The following is a 13,554-nucleotide window of genomic DNA, read 5'->3' on the forward strand; positions in this document are numbered from 1 at the left end:
GGAGGTCTCACCCTTGGCTTAAGGATGGGAGGCAGCAAACAGATATAATTGCCCTCCAGAGCAGATGCCACATGTGGGTGCCCCAATGCATGCCTAGTGCCCTGTACCATGCCTGGAGGCATCAAAGCACACTCCACAGCCATGTGCTGGTAGTTAAACAACTTCCTCCTGGCATCCAGACATCTGCTGCATTGCTGCATGAGCCCCATAAGGGGTGGGTAGACTGGGTTCCCAGTAACAAGGGGGGATAGGCAGGCCTTTTGCTCCCTTTGCTTGGCCAGCTAAGTTGGGCTTGGCTTTTTATTTTTCTCCAGTACCTGAGGCTATCTTTGGATGCTTTGGGCTGACAGAAGCACCCCAAAATACTACTGTGGGCAAAGCACCCCCAAGGCTTGCCTGGTCTGTGTGCCCTGGGCTGCACAGAGCCCCCTACCAGAGACCAATGCCTAGGTGGTGGCAATGTTACCCCAGGTTGTGGGTGTTCTCTCGGAAGGGGGATGGCTGGCTGTAGGCTCCCCAGGGGAGACTCCTAAAGTGTGGTTTTGGGCCTGGCACAGTGAGGAGGGTGGCTCTGCATAGCAGTGCCCTCTATTGTGCCATCACAAAAGGAAACAACCACAGAAGGGTGTCCTTTGAGGACCCTTTGTTGAATGTATTTCATTTTGAGCCACAGCATTCTAAGCTGGGGAGGTTTCAGGCAAAGGTGTGACCCCCTAAGGATACCCCAGTGGAAGCTTCCAAAACTTGGAGATATCCTTATGGCTATTTAATAGTTACATCAGCGTTCTCCTACCTCTCTCTTCTGCAATATAAATCAAACCAAATTTATCTAGTTTTAGGTTACACCAGAGTAATAACAGAGAAACACATGCAACTATTTTCTGCTTCATAACCCTTACATCAGAAGTTTCTGTTTCCTTTGAACAAGCATGATTTTTTTCAAGTTAACACCTTTGTATACAAACTTGTGATAGCTAGTCAAATGGTAGGTCATTTGTGTTAAGCATATCCTTTCAATCTCTTTTAGGCACTTTATAGATCTCAACAAAGCTCTCTGTTTTTTTGTTGAATTTTGTCTTGGTTGTTACTTTAATGTGATATAGCTAAGTCACAAAGTGAAACTCAAGAGGTTAAAACCTGTGTAAAACAAAATGATGCTACTGTTAAGCACTGCAAAATAAGAATTGTTCGAAACTAGTCAGATTTATCAGCAGCAATAATTGTTAATCTACAGATATCAAATGTCCTGTTTTTTTACTCAGTGGTCACCATTCCATCTGTAAGTACCAGAAAATACATAAGCCCAAAATAAAGCTAAACTTACATAGCCTAAGTTCTGAGCTGTGGCCCTCAAAGTCTTGCAATGTGATAAACAAGTTATTTGCAACATGCTTTATGCAAAGTATTTCCAAATAATGAAAATTCAGTGTCTAAAGCGTTGAAATATGGAATTCAGATGAGTAAATCCAACTTCAGCAACATTCCAATAGTCTTACAAATAAGCAAGTTCTTACCAGTTGAATAAGCAGGCTAATTAGGTCTGTCAGGGGTTTATTGATAAGCAGAAGGTCTTCAGCAACCTGAGTATCTCCTCCTGTGCCAGATTTCTGAGCCTTTGCAAGACAGGGAAGAATAAAAAGGTGTCTTGGTGAGCACTTAGTTCTAAGAAACAAGTAAGATCCATTAGGTGGTAAAAATCTGAATGGAAATTTGTAGGGAACTTAAACTGCCTTTCCTGGTTTAGTATTCAGAAAGCCCCTACAAGCTGTTAAAATCTAACTGTGTCGGTAACAATCAGTCAAAAGCTAAAGGAACTCATGCTGTCACATGCATTCTAAACAGATTTAATATGCTGACCTACATGACATTTCTTCAACAAGAGATATTGACTATGAAATACATATCTATGAAACTACAATATATGACTGTACATCCAGGGTTTTATACACACACACACTATTTCCCTACATAAACAGGAAACAACTTTATTGTAATATATAATACTCTGCTGAATGTCTTCATTTCTTTATTTAGAAGTGGCAATTTTAAGTACCACTGAAAAAAAAAAAGGAAAGCAAGATCATTCAAATGTTACTATTTGGCACTGCTTTTCATTCCTTTCCTCCTGACCCTTGTTGCTTCCTGAAACAATATACTTAAAATACATTTTAAAATAATTCTGAAACAGAAACTAGTAAAATCTTCCAATAGCAGAAGTCTATGTCATGATCTACTACTATTCATAATTCTAACCATCATTGTCACTCCTCCTTCCTTCACACATTGTTCACCATCTCTGGCTGTGGTATTATAAACCCTTCATCCCCCACTCACTAAGCAAGTCTTTAGCAGATTCTGAATGAAGGACCTTCAGTATCAAAGTAGCCTTCTACCATTTCAGTTAAGTAATATCACCTTGTATGAGTTTTTGATAGTCTCCTTTGTGGTCTAGCCACTAAAGAAGGATGCAACTCATCCCTTAGAAAAGTTTTATACTATACATGATTTATGGCCTGATCCTGCAAATCTTACTCGCATCTAGTACCAGTGGCGATGTGCATGGGGGTGCACATGCACCCTCTAAGAGCACTGGTAAACCCCCTGACAGATGTGCTCCCCACTTAGGCAACACGCGGGGGGGGTAGGTGGGAACACCAGTGCCCCCCCTGCGAGCACCAGGTGGGGAGTGGGAATGCCGGATAAAAGTGCCGCAGCCACTTCCAGGAGGCACCACGGCCGCTTCCTGGTTGGCACAATCAGCTGCAGGGGAATCCCCCCAGTCACTGACTGGTCGCTGGGAGGGCACATGCTTCCCTAAGGTGGTACCAGTCACCCATATCTAGTACCCAAGGATTTTCATCCGATTAAGGCAAGTATAAAACTGGTCCCGACTAAATCCAGAAAAGGCAGGAGGGGGCATTTATGGAAGCTCATTTATGGTTTTGCAGGGCCAAGAGAATCAAGCCTATCTTTTGGGAAGCATTCTGGAACAAAGGAGATTTGAAGAGCTGAACATTTGAGTAATGATGTACACTGGACAGCCCTGATTAAGGCTAGCTAACTAGAATCTTCAGGAGTTTAGAAGATATTCTGGGATTCAAAGAAGGTGAACAACCAAACCAACAGGAAGAAAAATATGAAATTACCTAAACTCATCAAGAAGCAGAGAGAAGCCTCTTTCATTTTAATGGAGAACATTACTGTCATTTCAGGCTACTGCTTACACCAGGAGAAAGACATCTCCATCCTGAATCAAGTATATTGGCTGCCCAGTAAAGTAGAGACAAACTGAGAGTGAGGGAAGGAATCCCCTTTGAAAAACAATGGTATCGGGAACAGTAAGTTCTACAGTCCTAATCCCCTAGTGTGTAGGAACTGGGGCAAAACCTCCATGTACACAAGTTTTTAGATTCAGAAAATTACTGCTGTGTGCTTTGATCAATCCAAAAGGAGGTTGGAATAGATTATGCGGATCTGAGTTTGTGGAGATGAACTTAGGGTGTGGAAGCTTGAGCTTGTTTAGATTTTCGGATTCCTTTAATGGTTATATTTTGAGTCTCCAAAAAGAACTAGTGTAACATCACTGAAGGAGATCTACACTGCGTAAGATCTAGGTGTTCTTGTGTTTATTTATCATGCCCCAAATCACAAGTTGTTTCTAGCTATAGTATAATCACTCATGAGTAGGGTGGCTGTTGACACATTCCCAGAACACAGGGCATCGCCTGTAGGGGGGCAGGTGTGGTGCACATGGTGCACTCCTGCACCTGGAAGCCAAGCTTGCTACTTGCTAGCATTGGGGGAGCCCTGGATCAGGTTCCCCTGCATCAGCAAAATGCATTATGAGATCTGATATGGGATCCCATAATCGTGTCTGCTGTCATGTACGTGTGCCATGGCAGAAAGTGTGATTGTTGGGATCCCACATCAGATTTCATTGCATCTTTACTTTAAATCTGTCCAAGGCCTAGAGCAATAGTGGTCACATATTCAAATGGAGGGCAGTACAATCTTTTAATTATAAGCTTAACCTACCAGAATAGGATAATGTGACAGAATTTGGACTTTGGTTGTTTTACTTATTCCAGAAAATGCCTTATGAATAAGACCCCACAGGAAAATAAGTCAAAGGAGCCTCTATCAGCACTAATTTATACAGAATAACCAATGCCCATCTTTGAGTAGTAGATAGGGGATCATCAGCAAATAGAGTGTCAGGACCCAGAACATGGTCACAGACGAAATGACAATGTCAGTCATCAGGGGATGGTGGGGTAAGGTGTGGCTCTATCAAATGCCACACCAGCCCTGTGATGAGGACAATGCAAATATATGTGCCTTTAAAAGCCTTGTTGAGTTACAGGGCAGTAGTTAGGTCTCATAATTTCATAGATTTCATAGATATTAGGACTGGAAGGGACCTTGGAAGATCATCGAGTCCAGCCCCCCGCCCAATGGGCAGGAAGTCAGCAGGAATCATAGGATCCCACCAAGATAAGCATCCGATTTACTCTTGAAGGTGTTCAGTGTAAGGCTTGAACCACCTCTGATGGCAGGCTGTTCCAGACCTTGGGGGCTTGGACAGTAAAGAAATTCTTCCTTATGTCCAGCCTGAAATGGTCTTGCAGTAGTTTATAACCGTTCGACCTCGTCATCCCATTGGGCACTCTAGTGAACAAACTAATCCTATAGTTGGCAGGAAAGCTGAATAACTTCATGGTTGTTACAGGGTAAGTGAATTTCATTAGCTTTGACAGACAATGCACCTAGGAAAAGAAAAAAATATGCAAAATTCAAACCAAAGATGGACAGCCAACTTTGTAAAGCTTGTCTTATGTTTATGCCTCCTATAGGTCCATGAACATGCATTTTGGCATAAGTCTACAAGTCACTGACTGAAGAGAAAAGGTCAAGAAAGAAGAAGACTGAGGTTGACAACACTAAAAACAGCCCATTTAGAGTAATAAAGGAGATTTGCCCTTAGATGCATAAGGGAAAATTAAGAAAATCAACTTTCTGGCATCCAAAAAGGAAGTTTGCCATGCTGTTTTCTAGTCATTGGCTCCTCCGGAGTGGAGGAGAGTATTTTGACGGTATTGGACAACCACTGCAGCTTTAGCCTCAGGTGAGAGGAGCTGTAGTCATATAGACTGAGTGTAGAGCTTGGGCCCTAAATATTATAATTTTATTTTATACTCAAGTGCTATGAAAACAAGTTATTCCATTTCTGTTAAATTCATGCTACGTGCCAAATCCTCCCTCCTCATACATGACATACTATATTATTGGTTTTGTGTAATTAGTAGTAGTGCAAGGACAGAACTTAGCTTTATATGCTTATATAAAAGGTCCTAGTAATGCACAAACTACTTAAGTTGCTTGGTTTTTTTAACAGTTATGACTTGCAACTGCTGATAAAAATATTGTTTCTTTACTCCAAAAACTGAGTATGGATCAGGTCTGAAAAAACATGCAGTGAAGAGGAGAAAAAGGTACAACAATAAATAGACTGAAAAGCCAGGAGCAGAAGATCAAGCAGAGTGATTCTGATAGAAAACAACTAAATAATACTTCTACAAATTAAAAATAGCAAGGGAAAAACTAAAGAAAAAGAGTTAGAGGATACTTCTTTTTAAAAGTATTCTCAAAGAGCATCAGATCCCTTATGAAAAATCTGAAAAAAATACATATAGAAAAAACATTATATATGTTATGAATGACCATGTTCCCTCACATACAGCATGCCCCTGAATATAACAAGAACTCAGTTTCTGAAAGGCACCATGAAGAAAAAAAGTTCTCACCTTTTACTACAGGCAAGTAACTGAGTTGTAGCAGCTAGGGGGCAGAGCCTGCTTCTCAGATTGCTGCCAACGCTATGCACTGGATGGGGCCCGTTGACTGAGCTGGCATGTCAGCCCAAACTGGCATGCTGGGTCTGAGGCCACAAGCAATGCCCAATCCAGCATTCCAGGTCTAAGACCAGGGTGGGGCCCAATCCATTGCGCTGGATCTGAGGTCACATGCTAGATTTGGCCAATCTGATCTGCAGGGCAATGTTATTCAGTTGGGGTGGGGGAGGGGTTTCTCAGGGATCCAGAGGTTTGGTGGCAAAGGATTAGTGGAAGCCTCATCTGCTGTAGTTCCTACAATGGGCTGGAAGCTCCAGCAAGTAATATTGCCACTGCCCCACTGCCACCAACTTTCTGGACCCATGGGAATCCAAATTTCTTGCATATTTTGCGCACTCCAATTTCCAACTGGTTCTGGAGAAAACATGAATGTTTTATGCAAGAAAATGCAGTAATCCCTTCCCCCACCTTGCTCAGGCCATTTGTTTGGTGAGAACAGTTAAGCAGATTTACATGAAATCTTCTGCTTTTGAATTGCTCAAAGTTATTATTTTCCATTTATAATAGTGAAAGATATTTCAAAGCAATTAACTGGTAAAGTTTGTAGAGTGCTTTGAAATCCATAGGTATAAGCTATCACAGGCATGTATTACTCAATGCATTATGATACAGGAACATAGCTTTGCCTTCCTTGAGTCCCTATCAGGAGATCTTTATCATCTCTCTAGTAAAAATTTCAAATATTATTTGCTTGGGATATGCCTGGGTTGAAAATATAACTGATTATGTAAATTGTGTCAACAAGAAGGCAGATATATAGTACTGGCTTCATATCCATTAAATCCTATTAAAATCAATTATAGGTTCTCAGTTATATGAAGCTAAAATACAAAACAAAGTGGCTATGCTTTTGTTAATTTTTCTGCCCTCTCAATGTGCTCAGTAAAATACAAGTCTGTCTCTTCCTTAGGATACCCAGAGGAACATCAAAGCTCATGAGAGATACTGATAATCAGAAGTGATGCTGTTATTAGTGTTAATACAGAAGTCACTTTCAGTCAACTGGTTGAGGGCATGTATCAGATAATCTTAAAATACGCAACTTGCATGATTTACTGAGGTGCAAGTAAAAAAGGAAGTACTTCAATATCTATTATTGTAATAAATCTGTTTCTTCTCTTTGTACATCCCACACTTTTCCTTATCTTGAGGTAGGTGTATGGTATTTCTCTTTACACACTCTTCTCATTCTTTCTCTTTGTTTTCTATTTTATCTCTCTAGCCAACGTATTGTACTCAGGTTGTAGACTTAAGCCCTCATTTTATACACCTTTCTTCTATGCTTGTCAAACAATTTTAGCCATTCCACTACTATCCATCTTTGTTCTTCTCATTTTGGATCAGTAGTCTAACAATTGTTTTGGCATTCTCATAACCCCACATCTTATGATATTCCATGTTCCTTCCTATAGTGCTCATTTCGTCTTCACAATGGCCATAATATTTTCCTTCCCAGCTTCCATGCATTACTTCTTGACGTCTGGGTCTTTCAATTTATCTGTCTGAGAGATCTTACATCTTGGCACTTTTTTTGGTTGAACTCAGTCAGTGGTAAAATACTATCAGAAATGTATAATCAAAGGAAAGCAAGCCAGGTTAAGTAATGGAATATTATTAAGATTGTACATTATACAGAATATTGTAGATTAATCTGTCCCACAGAAATTTCACAAAGGAAATGAGCGAGAACAGTAGTAGTAAAAATCACAATAGAAAGTCTAAAAAAGAGAAAGGTGCCAGGAAATGACAATACAATTGCAGAGCTGTTGTAAGCAAGTAAGAAACGCACAACAAAGGTGATGATCAATCTGTTTAATAAGATTTAGCAAGACAAATGAGAATGAATGCTCAATGACTGGAAGGAGCTGTAATAACTGAGACAAGAGTGATTGCAAGGACCACAGAGAAATCCACTTGCTGAGTATATAGGGGAACACATTCACCAACACGTTGCAGAGCAGGGTGAAATCGTATGTGGAAGCAGTGCTTACAAAGAAATATTTCAGATTTCAAAAAGACTTGACTACAATAGACCATGCATTTTTCATAAGAAAGATATCAGCACAGAGAACACAACAAAGCCTGATATAATTACTTTATAAATTTCAAACAGGAATTTGATAACATCTTGCAAAAGGATGTTCTCCAAGCATTGAAAATTTATGGAATCCCCAAGAAACTGATCTTCTCTTGTCTACTTCATTTCCCCTCTGCACATCATTAATGTGGCAGAGCCACATAACTGCTTTACTGTTGATGCTTTCCAAGTCCTCATTCTGGGTGGATGGGTGTGCTGCACATGTGAGGAAGTGGTCAGCCGTCTGTGGTGCATCACCACACTCACATATTGGACTGTCCTTTAAGTCATTCTCATAGAGTGTGGCATTAAGTGTGCAGACAGCTGTGCTGCTCCCAGCTGTAACTCAGAACAATTTTTGCAAAGCATGCTGAGTTACATTGCCCCAGACTAAGCAGAAGTTCACGGTCGGTTCTGGGGGGAGGGGAATCTAGCTGTGGCTGGGGGTCTGTAGCCAGGTTCCCATAGCAATGGCCAGGGCTCTCTGTTGTTTTCAGAATGGAACGGGGGAAAGGCAGTGGAGGAAGCTCATTCTTGGGGTTCCCCAGCTGGTGCTGAAGGGGGGGGGAGTGAATTGGAGCCTCCCCCATCTCAGGGAAGGCTCCAATAAATCTGCCCCACCCGGAGGGGTGGAAACCCTGCAGAATGAACTCCCTCTGCTCCCTTTCCTCCCTCTCATTCTGAAAACAGCGACAGGCTGGGTGCTTAGCAGACACAAATTGCAAAAGACACTACATTTTTAAATGCCTTTATCTGGTACATTATGCAATGAGGAGTCAGATTTTTACCTGAGTGGCCAATTATGAAGCTGTCTGCAGCCATGCACTTGTGTTTGGTCACAGCTATAAAATGCTTTCTGTGGCCAGATTGGGCAAAAATTGTCACTTCTGTCTGCACCTTAAAGTGTCCAGCTCCAAAGCAAATTCTGTTTAATTTAATCCATAAATTGCAGGGGTGCTCATACCCGGGTGGATAGAGGGTGTTGGGTTGTTTATGAAGCACCTGAAACCTACCTATCTACCACTGTAAACCTATCATCATGATGCAACCTGGCCTTCTTCAAAGAAATTGATTAGACTAATTTATTGTAGACATCATCTATCAATGGTTGTGGTGAGGGCAAACAACTCGTCATTGCAAGACAACTCTAGGAAGGAGTCAGAGATGGGCACTATCACTAGATTTGTTCCTGTGTAGGTCAGGATGCTTAAGTATTAGCAAAGTCAATAAACAGAGGACACTGACTGCAGAAATGAGATGACTAAGAGGAATAGCAAGTCTCAGGATTATAGAAAATAAAAAATGAAGGGATAAAAACACCCAGGGAAAGAAATAATATTGTTACCAAAGGTCCAACACAGATGACTACAATGGTCTGGGCACATATAAACAGTCTCACATATATACAGGCTACTTGATGTGCCCCTATGCTGGGTGCAGTGCATGCCCAGAAGAGGCATCACATTTGTTTGACCTGGCTCATCCGACATCTGAATAAATCAAGCACTTCAGTGGGACTTTTTGGCACTTTTATCTAATAGCTGATTCAATCTATACAGACACTAGGGAGCTGGGTCAAACTACCACACTTCCTCTGCTGGTAAAGCGCCGTGTGGGTTTTTTTTTCATGTCTGTCAGCAGCTATTATTACACATATGCACCATATACACCAGTAGGAAATGCTTTGAAACATAATCAAGAACGTGTCAAAGCAATTTATTCATGGAGTTCACTAAAGGAAAAAAAAAAATCAACAAGTGTGGGTTGACAGCATGTGATGAGGCCCAGTTAACCTTATATGAAAGAACAAATTGATTAAGGAGTTAGTGCTGTGCTACATAGAAGGGCTTGACCCAAAGCTCATTCAAGTATATTTGGGGCTTTTCATCAACTTCAGCATTAGCAGTTCCAAATTATTGTTTGGTGTATTGTGATCTGAATGTGTGGAGAGGTTGATGAAAACAGACATTACAAGATAGGAAATGAGGAAAAGAAACAAATTGCTCTGCCTCTGCATAGATACAATTATATATAAAAGGGAAACAGTGAGTTTCACAAGTTTTTTGATAATTGGAAATAACTGGCTGGTGTTTCTTGCCTATTGAATCCTAAGGAAGGTACAAACTGTTCAGGGTCAAATGATCTGTTTTGGGGAACCACAACACTACTTTGAAAACTCTGCTGCAGATTTAGAAAATTGTATTTGAGAGATTGACAGCATCCCTGCATGCTTGGTCTTGTACTCCAAAGATAACTAATATATACTATTCAATATATATTACTAATTAATAGACAAATATATTTTAGGGGTTAGGAAGATTCAGATAAACTTCTCAAGTGTCTTTAGAAACAATGTACAACACGATGCAATTTATTTGAACCTTTGCTTAACTAACAATCAACTTGTCAAAATGCTGGCAAATGAAACCTACTATAATCCAGTCTAGAATCAATACGGTATCTATGTTGTATGCTCCATATGATGGGAGAAAAGTATTTAATTTTCAAAGTTATTTACATGCCTACCAAAGGATGCTTGGGAAAACTAATCTAAATTAACTAAAGGCAGGAATTGTGGATTTGTTAAACTACATTAAACTCCTTCATATCAGAAGTGAAACAAGCTTAATTGAATACAAGCCATGTTAATTCTGAATACCACTGTACACACAGGGTGTAATACAGTTTAACCTATTCACTTTAAGCATTAATTCAAGCTTCCTGGCTAAGTACAGACAGTCAAAAGCCCGAGGATGAATCGATTCAATCTTCATAGGCTAATCTAAGCCAGGGGTTTTCAACCTTTTTAAATAAGTGTACCTTGGCAGCTCACTTTTTAGTAAGTGTACCCCGGGGGGAGATAGCGAGCAGCCAGACACAAAGTGGGGATGTGGTGAGTGGCAGAGCAGCAACAGTGCAGTGTCTGTGCTGCCCTGCTCTCACCCCACCCCAGCCCTGCTCCTGTGAGGCAACGGCACAGGGTGGCAGCACTCCGTTCCCACATACCCTGTGTACCCTCTGGGGCCTTTCAAAGTACTCACCAGAAGTACGCATACTCCTGGTTGACAACCCCTGGTCTAAGCTATGCAAATTGAACTGATAAGCAAGTGAACAGACATTCACTTTTAATTCTAGAAATTCAGCCACATGCCTGCAGTGGCCCAGACCAGAAGTGGGGGTGCTAGAGCATGCCTCCCTGCTTGGCTGAAGCAGACAACTTGGGCCAAGGCTAGCTTGCCACCCTGCAAGGGAGGGGTTTGTGGGGGACTGTGAGGATGTGCAAAGCATCTTGGGATTCTGGGGGGACTAAGTTAACTCGAATCTGGAGGGGAATCTGGGACAGAAGTTCAAAAACCGATTTAATCTAAATCATAAGTTTGATGCTTTCTCCATCCAGATTTCTCTTAAACTGGTTTTGGCCATTTTGAAAACAGTTTATGTGAACTGAATTTCTGTTGTGTTACATATATGAACCAGTTTCCAATCACTTATACCAGTTTATATGTAATTTCTGTCCCTAGCCCCTGAATGTCCCTGTGGAAATAAGCCTTACAGTATTAACCATAGCAACTGGTTTTCAAGTAGTCCAATTCAAAGAGTAAAACGTAATAAAAAATGGACTTCACCAGTAATACACAACAGAAAACACACCTCTTCTTCCTCTGTCAACCTGTTTTAATTTTTTTTTAAATAGTGGCAAATTCAGCAATAAGGATAATAAAAAGTAGCCTCAAATGTTTATGACGGTGATTTCTTTACTAGAAAATAGATTCCATACCTGTAATGTCAGGCGGACAATATTTGTTGTATACATCAGCATGTAGTGCAAAATGTCAAGCAAGGACAGTAGGAGCACATTTGCTGTCTTGATGTTGCTTTTATCATCTGCTTCCAAGTACAGAGCTGCAGTTTCTAATAGGAGATTACACATGTGAGTGACCAGACCTAAGTGGATAACAAACACACACACTTAGCATCAGAAAAGAATATCAGTTTCAGAGGGTCTTGCCATTCTAATAACAATACATTATCATCAGAACAAAATTCACTTAAATACTGAAGATCCATTTAATACATTTCCCCCCACTACACTCTTGTAATTACTGTTTTAAAAAGTAAAACTTAAGGCCTGTGTACATGAAGCCATTTACAGTATTGAGGTCTAAACTGATACAATCACATGTACTACATACTTTTAGAGTCAGATACTGTTTGTTGGAAAGGATGGCATGTAAATCAAAATCAAAATAAATAAATACATAAACACATAAATAAATAAATAATACCAATTGACAAAAACTACCACTACTACAACTTCAATTCCTGACTTACTGGTATATACAATCTTTAGACTAGTGATTCTCAACCACAGTGCCATAAGATCCTTTTGAGAGTGTTGAGGGATGCCACTCAATATTAGCACTGTTAGGTAGGCTTGCAAATACCTACATATGATTCACAAAAGAAGCCCACAGATTTCAAATAAGAATCCACAGTGTCAAAACATATCTGACCTGTTGTGGACTTTGAGTTCTTTGCAACAGAAGAAATTATCTATCATTTTTCCATAGTAAAAAAATTGTGAAATCTAAGGGCTGGTATTTTCTGAGGGGTACCTAGTGTGGTTGAGAATCATTGCCAAAGCTTGTGCAATGGACCACTGGCAATACTGAGTATAGAATGTGAAATCCTGTGCTTTGATTGGTAACTCCCTTTAATGTCTCCTCACTATGCTGTCATTTTATAAGGGAACATTTTAAGTCTTAATGTAAAACGTATTTGGTACACCATTCTATTTCTCAAACTAAGAATCACTTGAGAAACATGATAAATGAAACATTGAACATTACACTAGAAAAACAGTGCTAATGTGGGTTTGATTAACAATAGTAAGAATCTCCTCAAAGCTGCTTTTCTGTCTTGAAATTTTGTTCTGTTTAGAATTTAGGGCTGCTGGTCAAATAACTTTTCATGGCTTGCCTATGCCACAAATCATTTTCTGTGTTAGGAATAAATATCTTAATCAATTTAAAATGAGCAGCACATCAATTCAGATTCTTAGCCACTTTCAAAGAAAATGTGACTTAGTTAAACTCTGTAATTTCTTTTCAATTCATTTCATAAAGGTTGTTCATTCTTAGCCATGGAACACAGTTGTGTTTACTAACTAGATCACCTCTTTTAAGCTGGTAATTGAATCACATCCAAGCTCTGGCTTGGTATATGTACTAATGGAGTAGTAAATTAGTAAGGGGATACTGCACTGTTAGAGATGTTGCTCTTTACGAGAGAGATTAATCTGAGGTCTTTTCTTCAATATTCTAATGGCTATCTATGATGCAGTTAAACATCCCCATGGCAGTTTTCCAAAGAGAGTAGAGGCCATCCTTTGTCTCTTAACCAATATTTTCTTTCTCTGTAGAAGAAGTGTGTGTATTTATGGATATGTGAGCTACTGCTGAGTGCATAATAGCTATTGTATTTGGCCACTGCACTGCACAGGGTAATGACCATGATGGAAAGGATAAGTCTGTTTTGTGAACTGTTTTGGGGTATTATTTGAAG

General features: G+C 40.1%; 1 protein-coding gene across 2 annotated transcripts in view; it reads right to left on the reverse strand.

Annotated features, from left to right (window-relative positions):
- ULK4 (unc-51 like kinase 4) overlaps positions 1-13,554 on the reverse strand; it is a 556,180-nt gene that overhangs the window by 128,651 nt on the left and 413,975 nt on the right. For both annotated transcript variants that reach the window (XM_019508899.1, XM_019508898.1), the window contains exons 33-34: positions 11,768-11,934; positions 1,515-1,613 (exon numbers count right to left, since the gene is read on the reverse strand). In XM_019508899.1, coding sequence (XP_019364444.1) covers positions 1,515-1,613; positions 11,768-11,934 — 266 coding nt within the window. The remainder of the gene's footprint in view (positions 1-1,514; positions 1,614-11,767; positions 11,935-13,554) is intronic.

Source organism: Gavialis gangeticus, unplaced genomic scaffold (assembly GCF_001723915.1).
Source record: "Gavialis gangeticus isolate Ggan-Ray unplaced genomic scaffold, GavGan_comp1, whole genome shotgun sequence".
Classification (NCBI taxonomy): domain Eukaryota; kingdom Metazoa; phylum Chordata; order Crocodylia; family Gavialidae; genus Gavialis; species Gavialis gangeticus.